This window comes from Ochotona curzoniae, unplaced genomic scaffold (genome assembly GCF_017591425.1).
Source record: "Ochotona curzoniae isolate NIBS_2020 unplaced genomic scaffold, NIBS_Ocur_1.0 patch423, whole genome shotgun sequence".
In the NCBI taxonomy this organism is placed as follows: domain Eukaryota; kingdom Metazoa; phylum Chordata; class Mammalia; order Lagomorpha; family Ochotonidae; genus Ochotona; species Ochotona curzoniae.
In genome coordinates this window covers 459,492-478,987 of record NW_024466999.1, presented here as the reverse complement: position 1 = coordinate 478,987, position 19,496 = coordinate 459,492, and the positions used below count along the sequence as shown (strand labels likewise).

Below are 19,496 nucleotides of genomic sequence, written 5' to 3'. Positions count from 1 at the left end.
ACGGAGCCGGGATTGGGGGGAGCGGACCCCACGTGCCTGTGACGCGGGGGCGCCCGCTAGGCGGCGGCGGCGACGCGGGCCGGCGGCCCTGCGGTGCGGGAGGGCGGCTGGGCAGGCTGCAGGGATGCTGCGCGGCGCGCTACCCCTGCTCGGGCTGCCCCTGGCGGGAGCGGAGACAACTGAAGAGCCCACCCGGGAGCCGGGGTCGCCTGGCGAGCCGCCCCCAGGCTTGGCGCTCTTCCGCTGGCAGTGGCACGAGGTAGAGGCGCCCTATCTGGTGGCTCTGTGGATCCTGGTGGCCAGTCTGGCCAAAATCGGTAAGTGCGTGTGTGCGTACACCACGCCCGCCCCCAAGCCCCGGCTCCCCAGATCTGGGCTGGTGTCTCCTACCGTGCCGGGACTTAGACTCTGGTTCCTCAAATCTAGACTCCCACGCAGGTACCACGCCGCCTCCCGTGGCTTTCTCTGCACTCCTTCCGGGAGCCGTGAGGTTCTGCCTTGCTGTGGGGTTGCCCCCGGGCTCTCCAGCTCCATCTTTAGGTGCCTTTGCCCTCTCGGTTTTCCCTTCCCTTGGCAGCACAGCTTCCCCTGTCTGGTTTCTCCGGCACCAACCCCCGGCTTCCCAGAAGCCTCTGTTAGCGGTGAGGACGCGGAGTCCATGGTAGTTCTCTAGTGAACCCTGGGCATCCTGGTCCCGAGGAGCCCATGTCCGCGTGTCCATTCCCCTGAGATACTATAGCCTTCTCTTCTTCCTCTAGGTTTCGTCTGCCCCTCATTTCAAGATCCCCTATTCGTGTACCTAGGGCGAAGGCCCTCAAATTCTCCCCATCTCAGAGTGTAACAAAGCTCCCACATATTGGGGCTTGCTTGGGGTTGCCTGCCCTAGGTCCCTTCACACATCCCACCTCTTCAGGACTCCCAAGATGGAAGGCTGTGTTCCAGGCTTTACCCCCACTCCTATCCCCCATAGGGCTGGTTTTCTTTGCCTTTGCCCCTTCCTCCTCATTTGTGAGCAGCCAGTGGTCCCTCCTCCCATCAGAGACCCTCCTCCTCCTCTCTGTGTGCAGCCTCTGCTGTGGGGGTGACTAATTATAGCTGAGTGCTGCTACTCACTCCCCTTCTATGCTGGCACAGCTTGTACTCCAGTCTCACCAATGCAGCCTTCACGCAGGAACTACACAGCCTAGAATTTACCACTGTCCTCCCTCCCCACCCCAGGGACCCAGCTGGGGGTACTGGGGAACTGGGCAGAAACAGAACTCACCATTCTGCAGTGGCAGCTGGAGAATGATATTGGGAAGTGGTACCCAGAATGCCTGCAGGGAGCCAGAGCACTGGCTTCTGTGATGGGTCCTGGAATGCAGGGCTGGGGCACCCTGAGGAGATTGGGTCCCTGAGGAGAAGAAAGGAGGAACAGGGGTAGGAATGAGTGTGTTTCCGTGTGTATGGGGAAGGTATACAAGAATGCCTGGGTTTACCAACTGGAGTTTCAGGCAAGGTGGGAGGAGCCTCCTATCCCGGGTCGGGAACTGGGTTTGCTGAGAAGCCTATGGGCGGCAGAGGAGTTTCTTACTGGAGGTTTTAGCAGCAAGTGTATGTCATGGTGCTTTTTCTAGTTTGGATGACGCCTCCAATGGATATGCGGGAGGAGAGCTTCCTCATCAGCCAGAAAAGAAAGGGTGGAATATTCTGGAACACTTTGCCACAGCTTCATTGCAAGGAGGTTTTTATAATCCCACCATTTCTCCCTTTAAAAGCAACAAATACTATTGTAGAGCCCGCGTGTGCCAGGTGCTGTCCTAAGTCCTTTGGGCACAGCTGTCAAAAAGAACTAATCCCAGGTAGACAACATGGCTGCCTCTCTACCAACACCCAGGGATTTTGTGGAGCAAGATACTGCAGGGCTGTAAGAGTTTGTTTTAGAGGACAGATGTAAGAGTGGCACCCATACTGGAAAATCCTTTTTTTTTTAGCACCCTTTTTTTCCTGGAGACAAAGCTGATATTTTCCCCTACAAATTAACATTTGCTGAAAAGCTGCCATGTGTCTGACAGCATTTTAGGCACATCCACACACTTTATATCAATTTATCCTCATCCACTGTGATGGGTGATTTTCTCATATTGTAGGAGGAGAAACTGAAAATCAGACAGATACTTTGCCTGAGAAAGCAATTAGGTCAAATGACCCAAAGATATGGCTAAGCCTAAAGCCCCCTCCATCCCCATTGGTTTTTGAAAGGCAGAGACACAGACAAGAGATCCCCCAGCCAGTATTTCAATTCCCAAATGTCCCAGACAAGCAAGTCTGGGTCAGACCAATGCCAGGAGCAGGGAACTCCATCTGAGTCTCCCATGTGGGTGGCAGGGACCTGCTGCCTCCCAGAGTGTACATTAGCAGGAAGCTGAGTTGGAAATGGAATAATTGGGATGGGAACCAGGCACTCAGATATGGAATGCCACCGTCTCCAGTAGTAACTTCAGTGCTACGTCAAATGCTTGACCCAGAAAGAAAACACTGAGTTGCAGGGAGGATTTGTAACCTTGGAGACCTGTGGTTCTAGAAGTGCTGCATTTCTGCTGTTCTCAAATCCTTACTTGGAACATCTAAAACTGAGAGGTTATGGGCCAGTGTATGTCTAGGTGGACATCCGTAAACTGGTATCTCCTGCCTTCTTCTTGCTTTGCAGTGTTCCATCTATCCCGGAAGGTCACATCACTGGTTCCTGAGAGCTGCCTGCTGATTCTGTTGGGCTTGGTGCTAGGGGGCATTGTCTTGGCTGTGGCCAAGAAAGCAGAGTACCAGCTGGAGCCCGGCACCTTCTTCCTCTTCTTGCTGCCCCCTATTGTGCTGGACTCAGGCTATTTCATGCCTAGCCGGCTGTTTTTTGACAACCTGGGTGCCATCCTCACCTATGCCGTCGTGGGCACACTTTGGAATGCCTTCACAACCGGCGCTGCCCTCTGGGGCTTGCAGCAGGCCGGACTTGTGGGTGAGTGATCCTAAGACCTGGGCAGAGGGAGGCTTTGCTGGATGCTAGCACCTTACTCTTATCTCCAGATTATCCAGGAAGCAAGCAAGAGCGGGGCCCTGCAAGCTTTGTTTTAGGTCCCTCCCACTCTAGGAGTGCAAGGCAAGGCTCCAGATGGAAGCAGCTCCCAGTTAAGTCTCCGCCAGTTGCCAGTGGTGTCTGTACTGCGGCGTGACAGCTGAGCAGGGGTCTGGTGCCCAGCTGTGTGTGGGCTGCTGAGTCTGGGGAGCCTGCGTCTGCACCCTCATGCCTCCTGCCCTCGGTTACCGCGCTGCCATTTGCCAGCTTCGCTCCCTTGAGGCACAGCTCACTATTCCTGTAAGAGCCCCCTTCTGCTCTGGGTCTGCCAGGTCATGCCGGGGTGGTTTCTTTTTTTCTTCAACAAGTGTATATTACAGATTCACAAAATGCCACTATACTAGGTCTCCTCTCCTTACTTATTCCACTGACTTTTCATATGAACTTAGTTCAGCTATAATTTGACTCACTTAATGGATGAGAAAATACAGTCCTTCGAGTTCATCTGCTATCAGGTCTGGGGTTAGCAAGAAGTCCATTTTACTGAGGTTCTTTGTCTTTAGCCCATCCTCTCCCACTACACCTGGCAACCCTGAATGTTGCTAATTCAGACTTTTTCCAGGGTACAAGGAGAAAGACTGGTATTGGAGTATAGCAATTAAGCTGCTGCTTGCAACACTGGCATCCCCTATTAGAGTGCAGGTTCAAGTTCTGCCTGCTCTGCTTCCTACCCAGCATCCTGCTGATGCTCTTATGAGGCCCTGAATGATGGTCCAAGACTTTGGATCCCTACCACCCTGTGGGAGACCCAGATGGAGTTTCAGGCTGCTGGCTTTGGCCTGGACCAACCCTGGCTGTTGTAGCCATTTGGGGAGTGAACCAGCAGGATGGAAGATTCTCTTCCTCTACTCTGTCACTCTGGTTTTCAAAAACAAAAAGGTACAGGGAGAGGTTTTCAGTTCCCACCAGGAACACCTGTCTGATTTCCATACTGAAATCATGAACTATGTTTGGGGTAGGAAGGGAAGAAAGGCTGATAGCCGATAATGACCATAGGAATCCTAAGGTTGGGTATCTGGGCGTACTTAGCTCGTATTAGGTACTGGCTAAATAAAAAACTCTCTGATGTGGGGAGCTATTCCCTGTTTATACCTGAGGAGACTGAGCTCACAGAAGCTAGAAGACATTTTCAAGTCCCAGGCAAGAGCCACAGACAGGTAGAGAAAGTGTCCTTTCAGGAAAATTATTTTTCTTTCTTTTTTTTTTTTTTCATGTGAAGGCACAGAAAGAGGAGAAACAGAGAAAGCTCTTCCATTTACTGGTTCACTTTCCAGATGCCTTTAACAACCAAGGCTGGGCCAAGCCCAAGCCAGGAACCTAAAACCCCATCCAGGTCTCCCATGTGGGTGATGGAGACTCAGTCACTTGAGCCATGATCTGCTGACTTCTAGGGTGCAATTTAGCAGGAGCTGGTCTAGAAGGGGAGGAGCCAGAACTCAACCCAGCACTCCAACAATAGTTAAAGGTGTCAAACAAAATAGCCCCAACAAAGTGCTTTTGTCATTCTCCCTGACAAAGCCAGTCATCAGCCAGTTCCAGCCTGCTGGTTGTCACCGTTACTGCTACTGCAGTTTTTATTGCCAGTGCCAGTTTAGCCTGTCAGATTACTTAGAGCTTTCAATCATCTCCTGTTTTTTTTTTTTTTTTAACTTTCTTAAATTGGAAAGTCAGATAAACAGAGAAGAGGAAAGACAGAGAGGAAGATCTTCTGTCTGTTGATTCACTCACCAAGTGGCCACAATGGCTGGAGCTGAGCCAATCCAAAGCCAGGAACCAGGAGCTTCTTCGAAGTCTCTCAAACAGGTGCAGGGTCCAAGGCCCTGGGCCATCCTCAACTGCTTTCCCAGGCCACAAGCAGCGAGCTGGGTGGGAAGCAAGGCTGCCAGGACACAAACCGGCACTCATATGGGATCCTGGCACATGCAAGGCAAGAACTTTAGCTGCTAGGCTATCACGCCAGGCCCCTGGTGTGATTTTTGGAGTAAATATTGTGAGGTAGCTAGATGATGAGATCAAGCTAAGAGAAGTCATGTAATGGTGACAAAACTACCAACACCACACAGCTGGTAAGAGGCTAAGCCAGGTCTGCATCAGAGATGTCTCAGCCCAAGTCTCCAGGCCTCCGCCAATGCTCTCCTAGGCTCCAAGGTTTCCTCTGGGCTGAGCCACGTGTCAGTGGGGGTGGCCTCAGGTGTGCACACACCCTCCACAGCCTCTGGGAGTGCTGCAGGAGACAGGCCAGCCTTCCTGTCTCTGGCTGCCTATCTCCCTCCACAGCTTCCCGCGTACGGGCTGGCCTGCTGGACTTCCTGCTGTTTGGCAGCCTCATCTCGGCGGTGGACCCCGTGGCCGTGCTGGCTGTTTTTGAGGAGGTGCATGTCAACGAGACACTCTTCATCATCGTCTTCGGGGAGTCCCTGCTCAATGATGCAGTCACTGTGGTGAGTGCTGGGTGGGTTGCCATCCCCAGGTCCCAGGCTGTGGTCCCTCCCTGCAGCCAGTGCCTTGCCGCCCTAGGTTGACTCTCTTCTCCTTGCTCAGGTGCTGTACAAGGTCTGCAACTCCTTTGTGGAGATGGGCTCTGCCAGAGTGCAGGCCACTGACTACCTGAAGGGTGTCGGTCAGTATCTGCCCCCTCCCTGCTGTCCTTGGACATCTGCCTCCCCTGAGGGCGGAGGCCTACCCACCTGACATCCGGACACAGGCAACTGTTCCAGTTGCCATTTGTGCCCCTCCTCTATGGAGAAATGGGGTCTGGGAGGGGCTTGTCCTGGGTTCCTAAACTTTGTTGGGGGTACAGCAGCCATCAGCCCCCACTCCCTGCCAGGCAGCAGTCTCATCAGCCCGGCTGGGGTCTGGGTCAGGGGTCATGCTGACCGCCCACTCCTCTCCCAGCCTCCCTGTTTGTGGTCAGTCTGGGCGGGGCAGCCGTGGGCTTAGTCTTTGCCTTCCTCCTGGCCCTGACCACACGTTTCACCAAGCGGGTCCGCATCATCGAGCCACTGCTGGTGTTCCTCCTCGCCTATGCAGCCTACCTCACTGCTGAAATGGCCTCGCTGTCTGCCATACTTGCGTGAGTCCCGGGGGCCTTGCATGCAGGCATGCAGCTGGGAGGGGACATGGGAGACAAATGGCTCTCATGAGGACTGAAGCAGGACCCTGAAGAATCTATAGGTTTCCCTGAACCCTTGTAATAGCAGGAGTCTGATCCTCCTAGGAAGCCAGTTAACCTCAGGTTATATTCTGGAAGCTTCCTCCAGAACTATCCTGGGCACCCCAAAACCCAGATTCTTTCTGCCTTGACTGCTCCCTGGGATGTGGAGCTGCAAGTGGATCTCCAACCCCAGGGTCATTGTCTCTGATGGCCACAGGCCTCAAAATTTGCCTCCAAGAGTCTGCAAGTCACACAGCCCATTTCCCCCAAGCCCTTCCTGTCTCTATCCAGGCTGCCCTAGGAGGAAGTTTGGAGATTTCGACTCCTCAGGAGCACTGGTAACTTGCAGGCTTCATGCCTTTCCCAGCATCTGACCCCGTGTCAGCAGCACCGACCCTATAGGATGCTGAAACTCCAGAGGCTGAGCCCTGCCTGGGCCACCTCCTCATTTGTCCTATTCGTGCCTTTCCCAGGGTGACCATGTGTGGCCTGGGTTGTAAGAAGTATGTGGAGGCCAACATTTCCCACAAATCCCGCACAACTGTCAAATACACAATGAAGACCCTAGCCAGCTGCGCCGAGACCGTCATCTTCATGCTGCTTGGCATCTCAGCCGTGGATTCCTCTAAGTGGGCCTGGGACTCTGGGCTGGTGCTGGGCACCCTCTTCTTCATCCTGTTCTTCCGAGCCCTCGGTATTGCTGGCACTTCCTGCCTTCCCATTCTCCTTCCTGTCCTCCCTCCCCCCCAACAACTCATTTCCCAATCTGAGCCCACATCCTTGTCACTTCCTAAGCCCCGCTTGATGCTCGCCTCTCCTAGCCCCTGTCAGTTCTTGGCCCAGATACTTGGTGCCATCCACTCCCAGTGTTGTCCACTCCCAACGCCTTGCTCCTGCTGGCCTCCCTCCTGCTGCAGGCGTGGTCCTGCAGACGTGGGTGCTCAATCAGTTCCGGCTGGTCCCTCTGGACAAGATTGACCAGGTGGTGATGTCCTATGGGGGTCTGCGGGGGGCTGTGGCCTTTGCTCTCGTCATCCTCCTGGACAGGAACAAGGTCCCTGCCAAAGACTACTTTGTGGCTACCACTATTGTGGTGGTCTTCTTCACAGTCATCGTGCAGGTGGGAGTGCCTGGGAGGCTAGGTGGGGAGGAAGGGCTGGCAGGTGCTGGGAGAATGTTGGAGCTTATGGGATAGTCTCCTCTTCCTTTTGGGGGATGGGGGGCCCTGGCTTCCCACACCTTGAGGGCACTGGGGTCGGGGTACAGAAGCTGAGACCTGGGGATGGGTCAAAAAGGCAGCAGGAATGGAAAAGGGTGGGGCTCACCTCCTACCTGTCCGTAGGGCTTGACCATCAAGCCACTAGTCAAGTGGCTGAAGGTGAAAAGGAGTGAGCATCACAAACCCACCCTGAACCAGGAGCTGCATGAGCACGTGGGTACCAGCACCCTAGCCCTTCACCCGCCCTTCTCTCCCTTCTTCTATTTCGGCCAGAGACCTGATCCAGTCCCCCTCCCCACCCCCTTCTAGACTTTTGACCACATTCTGGCTGCAGTGGAGGACGTTGTGGGGCACCATGGCTACCACTACTGGAGGGACAGGTGAGGGAGCTGCCCCAAGGCTCCTTCAGCAGCAGCAGCAGCCCTGCCAGCCGGGGCAGTATGGGGGAGAAGGGACATGGTCAAGTTCAGGCGGGGAGGCCTTTGCCAGGAGCTCTTCAGTGGCAGCCCAGGGTTCATAGAAGACAGGGCTCCCAGCGTGGCCTGCCAGGCCCCGTGTGGACTCAAGCCTCATTGATCTTGGCACTTTCTTTGACTGTCTGTCTGCTGTTTCAGAGCTTCAGGAACGACCATGTTCCCCCAGCCTGGCCACTGGAACCTTTGCATACATTGTTCTCTGCTAGGACACAGAACACTCCCTCTCGCCTCCCTCTCACTTTCTTTGGTTCACTCAGCCGATTTCAGCATCGGCACAAGCTCCTAGGGAGACCTCCTGACTAGCACAGAACCTCCTCATGCTCTGTAATTAGCCTTTGTAGTTGTCATGGTTGCTGTTCTACAGTTATTTGTAAAAATATCCCTTAATGCTAGGCTTTCCCCAGAGGGTAGGGACGAACCTAGAGATCCTTCCTGGCCAAGGCCCAAGCCACAAAGCCAGGTCAGTGCTGGCAGCATTCCTGCCCCGTCCGAGGAAGGACCTGCTGGCCAGGCCGTGGAGATGGTACTTAGGGCTGTCTCTGGCATCCTCTGTAGGTGGGAGCAATTTGACAAGAAGTACCTGAGTCAGCTGCTGATGCGGCGATCAGCCTACCGCATCCGGGACCAGATCTGGGATGTGTACTACAGACTCAACATCCGGGATGCCATCAGCTTTGTGGACCAGGTGGGCTTGTGGTAGCTGGGCAGTAGTACAGGACAGAGAGGGGTGACAGGCAGCCAGGCTTATTCACAAGTAGTTGGGAGTTCCCAGCTGGCTCCACTGTGCTGTAATGTGGCAGCTCCAGGAGATGGCTCGGCTTGTGGCTGACATTCAGAGTTGGGCAGGCAGCAGTGGAGCTGGGACCCAGGGAGAGTCACTTAGACTCGGAAAGCAGAAACAAGAATACCTATGCCTTAGGTTTTGTGAATTCCACATGCAAAATGCCATGCATAGCTCTTGGCACATCGAAAGAGCAAAATAAGTGCTAACTATTGTTGCCCTTGTCAGTGCCCTCTGACAGTCTGGGTCACCTTCTGTCTGACTGCCCTCTGACCTTGGTATTGCTTCCTGCAGGGAGGCCATGTCTTGTCTTCCACAGGCCTGTCTCTGCCCTCTATGCCTAGCCGCAATTCCGTGGCAGAGACCTCTGTCACCAACCTGCTGTGAGTCTGTGGGCTGTCTCCTCTTCCCCCGGATCCTCCTCTCCATTGCCCTATCCCCCATTCCTTCTTCTGTTAGTGCCTTTGCTTTCTCCTTTCCTGGGGCCTGTACCCCTTCCGCCCTCTCCAGTGCTGGTGTGCCCCGCTCCTGCAGGAGGGAGAGTGGCAGTGGAGCATGCCTGGATCTGCAGGTGATTGACACAGTGCGCAGTGGCCGTGACCGTGAGGATGCTGTGATGCATCACCTGCTGTGTGGAGGCCTGTACAAGCCACGGCGCAGGGTGAGAGCAGGCGGGCTGCAGGCAGCACACCAGGGCAGAGGTGGGAGCGGGGGGGGGGGATCTGGGGAGGCTGCGTTCAGAGGCCTGGGAGGCTGCAGGTGCCAGTCTGAGGAGAGCTGCAGATCTGCAGATGCCCAGCTAACGAGTGTGGGTTTCATTGTGTCAGCAATAAGAAACCTTGGCTTTTTTTTCCCTCTCTTTTTTTGAGAAAGGGCTGACCTGATAAAAGTATTTGAGGATGCCTTCCCTGGGAGCAGGAAGCAGATCATACTGGGGGCGGGTGAACGGAGAAGCTAGGAAAGGCGGCTGGGCAGCTGGTGTGGAACACTCCAGATTCGAACTGGGTCACAGTGAGGAGGGAGAAGGGTGGAGAGGACTTGAGGGTCACTGGGGGAATGACGGAGTCAGTGACAGAGGTGGGAATGGTGAGAAGCCTGCAGGGCCAGCTCAGCATGGGGAAGGCAGACGTCTAATTTAGGGAATGTGAATGAGTGCAATGCAGATCATGAAGCTCTGGGGCTGGAAAGGCCTGACCCACTGAAAGAGAGTCCCTCACAACCCACAAGGGGGCAGCAAGTCATTACCCTGAATCTCTGAACCGGGAAGCTAGCAGTCACCTGTCCTGACAGTTGAACAGTCCAGTCTCTTTTCACTACACAGACAGAGCCAGCTTCCTGTAACTTGGCCTCACTGAGCCTGTTCTGAGTCTAAATCTGCAGGACAAGTCTCAGAGGTTTTAAACTGGCTTCTTTCCACACCAGCCATATTTCTGGTCCCTGCTGTGTCTTCTTTGGCTGTAAGAAATGGGGAAGACAATGCAAAGGGCTAGGCTGGCCAGGGGGAGCAGAGGGCTGTGCTCACTTTTTGAAATCTGGGTTTGCACTCTCTTCCTGCAGCGCAAGGTCCCTCCAGCTCATCAGGGACTCTGTGCTGACATTACAATCTGCTGCATAGACCCCTGTGTCTTTCTTAGGTGACAGCTGTCAAACCCTATTTATCCAACTCTGGGAATTCTAAAACTTTTTTTCTTATTCAAAATTTCAGTAGATAATGAAATAACCCATTTGTCCCAGTAATTACAAATATTTAATTTTGTATATTCTCTAGCTACATCATGTCCCACCCATTCTATCTTAGAGCAAACTCCAGACATCATATCACAGTATCTCTAAATATTTCAGTCTGTGTCTCTTGATGTGTCAGGAACTCAAAACTAAAACCCTCATTTCATTATCCTCAAAATAACAATAAACATGCACACATTATTCAAGAAGTATGTTTTTCTAGCTGGTTTGTCCAAATCAGGATACAAATAAAGTCCAAATTTTGTATTTGAGAAATATGTCTCTTCATTAAAAAAAAAAATCATTCCTTTCCCTCCCCTTACCCCTTTTGATATTTATATCTTTGCTGACTATATTCCAGTGGTGTTTAATATATTCCTTCATCTCTGTGTGAATACTTGCTGGTAACTAAATCTAGTGGCCCAAATCAATGGGAATTCAATAGTTATACTTTCTATTTCTTATTGTGTCCCAGGAAAAAGTATGTGTGTGTACTCGTGTGTGTGTGTACACCCATGTGTGTGTGCATATATGTAAGATTGGTTAGTGGGTTCACTCCCATCAGTTCCTGTGCAGTTACAAAAAAACAAAACAAAACCTCCATGGAGTGAGCTTGTGCTTATCCTGTGAAATATCATCTCATTTGATTCAGCCCATCATTCCATCGCCTGTGGATCCCATGTCTGCCACCAACTGTCTCCTTTTCAGAGTCATACCATCTGCTAAGCCTGTTAAGTTTGTACTCATCCAAATCAACATAAACATGTTGAACAGGACAGAGCTGAGGACACAGCCCTGTGGCCTGCCACTAAGAATTTCTTCCAGGCTGACATGGACCAAGCATTTTTGGGGTATGGTTACTCAATCAGTTCTGAATCTACTTAGTTATAACAAATCACAACCCATTCTTTCTCATATGCACTGTAGAAACACCATCACAGAGAGAGAGAGAGAGTGCTTAGTGTGCAGCTGAAAAGGTAAGATTCAATGATCTGGAAAGAAACATAGGCCTGGAAATCAAGGATTTGGAAGTAACTGACAGCAGGGGTCTCCTTAGCAGGGTCCACTAGCATTCTAGACTACACATTCCTGTTTTTACCTCCTGGAGCTTCTCTAGTACAGGGCTGGACCAGGCTCCAGGTGATTCAAATTCAGCTGGTCTTATGGCTGGTGTTGTGGTCCCAGAGCAATATTGCCGGGCCAGCTAGAGCCAAGAGGGAGAAAAAGTTCTCTCCCAGGAGCTTGTAGAGGCAAGGGCAAGTAAAGGAGGGCCAAGGAGAACGTTGTGGAGTGTGGAAGGGAAAGGTGATGAGGCAGAAGAGAAGAGACACAATTCCTGGAGAAGCAGTAGTGGATGGTCCCAGGCCTGGGGCAGGTGGCTGGATGCCATGCCAATGCCAGAGCACTGGTAGCCAAGGAAAAGGCAGAGCCATGCAGGTGTGGACCCTGGAACTGCACTGCTGGTGCTGTACAAAGAACTTGGACTAGGAATAGTGTCAGAGTCCACAGCTGGAAGTGCGGCATCTACAGGACTCACAGCGTCTGAAGAAAGGCTTCCCTCAAGATCAGGGCAGGAGAGGAGGGGCAGTGGTGAGGGAAGGGGGAAGAGCCAGAGCAAGGATAAACAGGGAGCATGGAGCTGAGCAAAGCAGAGGCAGCGAGGACCCTCTTATCCCCAGAGACAGGTGGAGCTCTTGGAGCAGCAGAAATCATGAGTTAGGGGACAGGGACCATGCTGGGGATCTGGAACTCTGGGCAGTACTTTAGGGATTAGCTAACACCAGATAATGGAAAGGTTGCTATGCAGACAAAGGCAGAATTGGAGGCAATCCAGGTGAATGTGTAGATGGTGCAGTTTGGGGAAAAAGTTAAAAAGAGTGGATGGGGGTGGTTCTGAGTTGGGCACAAGCAGCTGGGACTGAAAGGTTCCAGGTGTCAGAGGTTGTGATCCTGGGTGTCGTGATGATTGTAGAAATGGAAGTAGAAAGAAGGAAATGTTCCACTTGGACTTGTTGACAGCCCCAGGGTACAAGACATAGGACCTCCCATCTCCTATCTACTTCAAATTAGAGAACCGGGGAATGGGCACCAGGGACAGGGAAGGCCAGGTGCAGGGGATAAGCTCTTAGATGAAGGGAAGGTTTCCTGCAATGAACTGAGAATACAGAGCCCTTGGCTGAGTTCTTACTGGATTGTTTTGTTTCTCAATGCATAGCTAGTGATGGAAAAGCTGGGCTGGCAGGATTTGTGAACATGTTGGGCTATAGCCTGGGGTTCCTGCGACAGGCCAAGGCACCCGACCTCACAGCAGGGTGGGGCTGTCATTGCCAGTACAAAGCCAGCTGCAGCCGCCACTTCATCTCCAAGGATGCACAGGAGCGGCAGGACAAGGAAGTCTTCCAGCAGAACATGAAGCGGCGGCTGGAGTCCTTTAAGTCCACCAAGCACAACATCTGCCTCACCAAGAGCAAGCCCCGACCACGCAAGGCTGGCCGCAAGAAGGCACGTCCTTCCCCTGGGACTCCTCTGTGGGGCTGGAGGCTGACAGCTCCCGGCTTGGAACCCTCAAGTGTTAGACTTCAGCCACAGGGTTTCTTAGAGGTCTCAGGACCGTAGCAGTTGGGGTTTCCTATTAGATTTCCCTGTGGCTCCTCAACAGTAGAGTGTCACTCAGAGGGCAGGCAGGCCTCCTGGCTATGTGGTTACCTGCTGGGAGACATCGGGACCTCTTACCAGGTAGGAGAAGGTGGATTTCTCAGAGGGACAATGCCATGAGGCCTTCAGTCAGCCCAGCCTAATGGGCTTGTGGGGTGGGTTTCTCAGACTCCACAGTTACTGCCTGCTTGGCCAAGGGATGGTAGGACCACTAGGACTGACACAGATCCCTTCTGCTGAGTTAGGAAGACCTGTCCTCCCACCGACCCTACCAGATGACAGGGCGGTGGTGGGGGGCATGGAGCCGGGGCCAGAGGCTCAGATTTTTTTTCTTGCTTCTCAGAAGGATGGTGTGGCTAGTGCTGAAGCTACAAATGGGAAACCGCCTCGAGACCTGAGCTTTCAGGACACAGGCAAGGGGAACACAGGGAAGGAACTCGGGGAGGGGGATGGGGAGTTGGAGGGAGAAGGGCAGAGGCGGACCCCAGCCACCAGAATCCTGGAAGGTCTCCTCTAGGGTGTATGCAGCACCAGGAGTTGGTGCTTTCTCCTCGGGGACTAGATGAGCACCCTGCACTTCAAGGCTGAGATTCTCAAAACAGTTCTCAGCATGTGTGGTGGGATGAGTCTGTTTGCCAACTATGGGGTTACAGGCCCTGAGGACTTGGAAAAGGGGTCACAGCAAAAGGACAACTTGGAACAGCCTTGAAGCATGGTGGCCCTGGGCCAAGGGTCCTGTCTGCAAAGCCAGTTCTGGATGAACTATCTGCCAATGGGATGCTGTGCCCAGCACTGCTTCCTCTGCTTGCCTGCCTGGCTTCTGTAGGCTTCTCTTCCTCTCAAACCTCTTGTCCCCCAGGCAATGTCTCAGGGGCCAGAAGGGAAGGCAGGTGCTCCTGTTAGTGTGGGCTCTGCTGCAGATGACAGAGGCTTGGGGTATGTGTGACCTTGAGACAGCCACCATGCTAGCCATCCTGACTTGCTCTTGTCCCTGTTCAGCTGCTGTGATACTAACTGTGGAGTCGGAGGAGGAGGAGGAAAGCGACAGTTCAGAGACAGAGAAGGAAGACGATGAGGGGATCATCTTTGTGGCCCGGGCCACCAGTGAAGTTCTCCAAGAGGGCAAGGTCTCAGGTAACGGCCTCCTCCCCACTGGAGCTGGCAGCTTCCTGCCCTCCTCCCTCATGGTCTCTGCTCCAGAAAGCTCCCTTCTCCTGCTGACCAGTGTACTCAGCACCCAGCATTTATCAAGTATCTCTTTTATGGGAGGAAGCTGACACAAAAGGGGCTGATTCAATCCTCACAAGAGCCAAGGTGTGTGACTTGCTCAGCGTCACAGAGCCCAACCAGGACTTGTAACTGAGCGGGCCAACACCAAAGCTCACAGTGGGGCACTGCCTCTCCCACCAATGCTGGTGAGCAGACCTGACAGCAGGCTCAGCTACGACCATGCTCGGGGCACCTGTCCCCTGATACATTCCTGGCCGAGTTGGGGCAGCTGGACTTGGGGGTGGAGCCTGAACCAATCAAGATGGAATTATTGCAGATTTAAGCAGTAATAGGCCTGTATGCATGTGGTGAAGCCATAATCCATTTATAATGCTAGACTTCATTGGTTGTGAGCTCAAGCAACTCAGATGTCTTTTTTTTTTTCTTTTTTTTTTTCAGATGTCTTTTTAAAAAACTTTTATTTCAGGAAACTTAAAAATATATGCTCATGAATCTCCTTCATTAATTACCTTCTCACAGCCAGTTTTATTTCATCTATAACCTCACCAAGGTGCCTCATTCTACTAGATGCTTTTGAAGCAAAACATTTCAAACATCTTGGTACTTCATCAATAAATGCTTCAGCACATATCCAAAGGATTTTTATTTACATGATTTGGGAATCACAGGGACAGCTGAACACAAAATAACTCCCATTGGTTGGTTTGTACCCCCAAATGCCCAAAATGGGCAGGACTGGAGCAGGCTGAAGCTGGGAGCTAGAGACTCAATCCAGATCGCCCATGGAGGGACAGGAACCCAATGACTTGAGCTATCACTACTGCCTCCCAGGGTCTACAGTAGCTGCAAGTTGGAATGAGGAGAGGAAAATTTTGGACCCAGTTTTAGTAGGACTGTCCAAATGACAATCTAGATAAAATTCATACACTGTGGCACAGCAAGTTAAGCCACTGCTTGCAATACCACTGGCATACCCTGCTAGGCCAGCTCCTCTGCTTCTGACCCAGCTTCCTGATCAAGGGCCTGGAGAGTCAGCAGCAGACGGTCCAAGTACTTGGGATGATACCCCCAGGTGGAAGACAAGGATGGAGCTCCTGGCACTTGCATGGAGTAAATTTCTAGGTCTTTAAAATAAGTGCCATGGCATAGTAGGCTAAGTGTCTGCCTGTGGTGCTGGTACCCATGTAGGCATCAGTTCAGGTCCTGACTATTGCACTTCTGGTCCAGCTCCCTGCTGATGACTTGGGAAGGCAGTAGAGGATGGCTCAAGTCCTTGGGTCCCTGCACCCATATGGGAGACCCACAAGTTTCAGGTTCCTGGCTTGGGACTGACTCAAGTCTAGTCATTGCAGCCATTTGGGAAATGAAGTAGTAGATGGCAGATTGTGTCTCTCATTTTCGTAACTCTTTCAAATAATAAATCCTTTTAAAAATATTTTATTGGAAAGGCAGATTTACAGAGAGAGAGAGAAGAGGGACAGAGAAAAAGATCTTCCTTCTAATGGTTCACTCTGCAGATGGCCACAATGGCTGAAACTGGCCCGATCCAAAGCCAGGAGCTTCTTCCAGGTCTCCCACGCTGGTTTAGGGTTTTAAGGCTTTGGGCCACCCTCTACTGCTTTCCCAGGCCACAAGCAGGGAGCTGAATGGGAAGTGGGGCAGCCGAGATACAAACCAGAGCCCACATGCAATGTGAAGATTTAGGCACTAGGCTGCCACACTGGGCCCAATAAATCCTTCTTTTGTTAAAAAACAAAAAAAGAAAAAAAAGATTTATGTATTATCTTTTTTTAAAGATTTATTTAATTTTTTTTTAATTGTAAAGTCAGATATACTGAGAGGAGGAGAGACAGAAAGATCTTCATCTGATGATTCACTCCCCAAGTGACCACAATGGCTGGTGCTGTGCCGATCTGAAGCCAAAAGTCAGGAACTTCGTCCAGGTCTCCCACGTGGGTGCAGGGTCCCAAAGCTTTGAGTCATCCTCGATTGCTTTCCCAGGCCACAAGCAGGGAGCTGGATGGGAAGTGGAGCTACCAGGATTAGGACCAGTGCCCATATGGGATCCTGGAGGACTTTAGGCGCTATGCTATCACACTGGGCCCATATTTATTCATTTGTATCTTAACGACAGTTACAAAGAGAGAAAGAGAGACTGAGACAGAGAGAGAAAGAAAAGATCTTTCAGGCCTGGCGCAGTGGCGCAGTGGTTAAGGTCCTCGCCTTGCACACCCGGGATCCCATATGGGCGCTGGTTCTAATACTGGCAGCCCTGTTTCCCATCCAGCTCCCTGCCTGTTGCCCAGGAGAGCAGTCGAGGACGGCCCAAAGCCTTGGGACCCTGCACCCGCGTGGGAAACCCGGAAGAGGCTCCTGGCTTCGGATTGGCATAGCATCGGCCCTTGTGTTCACTTGGGGAGTGAATCATTAGACGGAAGATCTTCCTCTCTTCCTCTCCTCTCTGTACATCTGCCTTTCCAATAAATATAAAATAAATCTTAAAAAAAAAGAAAAGAAAAGATCTTCCATTTGCTGTTTCACTTCCCAATGGCAGCAATGGCCAAAGCTGCACTAAGCTGAAACCAGGAGCCTTCTCTGAGTCTTACATATTGGTACAGGAGCCAAGGACTAAAGCTATCCACCACTGCTTTCCCAGGGAGCTGAACAGGAAGTGGAAGAGCTGGGATTTGAACTAGCATCCATATGGGATGCCAGCACTGCAGTTAGAAGGTTAGCCTGCTTAGTCACCATGCCAACCCCAATACATTTTTTTTTTTAATTTAAAGAATAATCTATTTTTATTGGAAAGGCAGAGTTATGGAGACAAAAAGGGAGAGAGAAATCTTCCATCAGTTGGTTCATTTTCCAAATGCCTGCAATGGCCAGGGCTGGGCCAGTCCTGAGAAGTCAGGAGCTTTATCTGGGTTTTCCCCATGGGTACAAGGACCCAAGTATTTGGGTCTGTTCCACCACTATCTTAGGTGCATTAGCAGGGAGCTGGATCAGAAGCAGAGCAGCCAGGGATGCCTGCGCACATATGGGATGCTGGTATTGTAGGTGGTAGCTTAACCTGCTGGGCCATGATGCTGGTCTCTCTGGTTTCATGCTTAACCATGGCTCAGTCAGGAAGTTAACTGGACTGCTTGGGAACTTAGCCATGCTAAACACATGTGCAAGGCCCCGTGCTTCATACTGGCCAGCTGGGGGTGGCAGGTGACAAAGCAGTTCCTCAAGGTTCCTCTCTGAGAACTTGACTTTCATAGTTGAGTGGCCTGTGGCTGTGGGAGTCTCCTGTTAGGGCCTGCCTACACCATGTCAACCCCTATGTGGCACTCACTTATGCTCTGTCTCCACAAGAGGGCTGTTTGAGAGTGGGGCTCAGGCAGTCACACAGCAAAGCCTCCAGCCTATAGCCTTGTTCTCCTGTCCCTCTCCCTGACTGACTGGCTGGCTAGCCTGGTTGGGCTTGGCAGGATGCAGCACACTGGGTGCAGGTGACTGAAGTTGGGGCTGCTTTCCTGGCTGGCTCCTGTTTCTGCCTGCTGTGGTTACTTTCCCTTGTTTGGTAGGTAGTTCTTGAGCTGCTGCTTTGTGTCCTGCCTGGTGCGAGGTGCTGAGGATGACAACACAGGGCAAAGCCAGTCATGGTGCCTCCCCTAGCCAGGCACTCATCAAACACTTAGGGGAATGTCACATGGGGACCACAGGGCTAATCTGCTTACAATAGAGAGAGAATATGCCTCACCTAGAAGAAATACTGCTGTGTTGCTAATGAGCTCCTGTGTGTTCTCTGTCCCCAGGAAGCCTTGAGGTGTGTCCCAGCCCACGCATCATCCCCCCATCTCCAACCTGTGCAGAGAAGGAGCTGCCCTGGAAGAGCGGGCAGGGGGACCAGGCAGTCTATGTGTCCTCAGAAACCACCAAGATCGTGCCCGTGGACATGCAGATGGGCTGGGACCAGAGCCTTTCTTCCCTGGAGAGCCTGGCATCCCCGCCCTGCACCCAGGCCCCACCTCTGCCTCGCCTGCCTGTTTGGCCCCTGGCTGCTGCTGCTGCCGCTGCCGAGGAGCCCACACTGGACCTGCTTTCTGATCCTCGCCCCAGCTTCGCCTTCCCCCCAAGCCTGGCCAAAGCTGGCCGCTCCCGCAGTGAGAGCAGCGCTGACATCCCCCAGCAGCAGGAGTTGCAGCCCCTCATGGGCCCCAAGGATCCCACTCGGCTCAGCCCAGGCACTGCGAACTCCCACTGGTGCATCCAGCTGAGCAGAGGTGGCCTGCTGTAGCCCAGGGCCCCGGGGAGGGATGAATGGTGAGTTCCCAAGGGAGCCCCTCAGCCTGATGTGGGGCCTCTCTGGGGCTGGTCCTCATGGGGACCCTCCTCATCAACCCTCCCTGATCCTAACCCCTGCCACCTTTCATTTTAGAAACGCACCCACCTTCCTCGCCAGGCCACAACTTCTAGGGGCTGAGGTTAGAGACTTGGGTAACTGATGGCCCTTCCTCAGAGGGTCTTCTGTAGGCAGCTGCTCCAGGCCCCAAACCAAGATATTACTCCTCAACAGATGCTGCCTGCCCCACTCTCCACATGGCCTCCTGCCAGCATGTCTGAGACAGTGCCGTGGCAGTGAGGCTGAGCTGGCCCTAGATGGCACTGGGGGATGGGAGGTAGAGCAGGCCTCAACCTCATGTTTGGCTACTCATGCAGGGTCAGGTACCCAGTCAGTTTTTTCAGGGCAGTACAGCTCTTTGCCTCCACTTCTTACGTCAGCCCTTCCCTGTGTTGTCAGGTGTTGGGGCAGCAATTCTTCCTGTCTCTAGCCCGAGGCCAGGAGCCTAAGCTAGGCTTCAGTGCAGGGGTGCTTCTCAGCCAGGGGACCCATAGGGATCAGCTACTCTGAGGCTGATCTGGACTGCCCTGATGCTTGGGGCTGTGTATTCTGAGGAGAGGTGGTCCCCCATGTCCCCAAACAGGGAAGGACCCAGGGCTGCTGCTCCATTGTCCTGCGGGCTGGGATGCCTGGCCACAGTGGTAAGGGTCAGGGAGGATACTGAGTGGCAGGTGATGTTCCTGGGGTTGCCACCTGCCCTGTGTTTTGTACTTTGAACCTAGGCTCCATTAAACATCTCTCAGATGGACAGGCGTCCTGT

General features: G+C 52.7%; 1 protein-coding gene across 4 annotated transcripts; it reads left to right on the top strand.

Annotated features, from left to right (window-relative positions):
* The first annotated feature begins 89 nt into the window (after positions 1-89).
* On the top strand, positions 90-18,649 carry LOC121167712 (sodium/hydrogen exchanger 5-like). Of its 4 annotated transcripts, none has more exons than XM_040997280.1 (16): positions 125-317; positions 2,690-2,992; positions 5,387-5,550; positions 5,651-5,729; positions 6,005-6,182; positions 6,737-6,957; positions 7,181-7,383; positions 7,606-7,695; positions 7,792-7,862; positions 8,514-8,643; positions 9,034-9,122; positions 9,274-9,400; positions 12,796-12,966; positions 13,466-13,532; positions 14,119-14,253; positions 18,150-18,631. In XM_040997280.1, exons 1-16 carry the CDS (start codon positions 125-127, stop codon positions 18,629-18,631), a joined length of 2,703 nt encoding a protein of 900 aa, XP_040853214.1. The 4 variants fall into 4 exon arrangements, with proteins under 4 accessions (XP_040853216.1, XP_040853214.1, XP_040853213.1 ...); XM_040997279.1 differs by having other exon boundaries at positions 13,463-13,532; XM_040997281.1 differs by lacking the exon at positions 2,690-2,992 and having other exon boundaries at positions 13,463-13,532.
* The last annotated feature ends 847 nt before the right edge of the window (positions 18,650-19,496 follow it).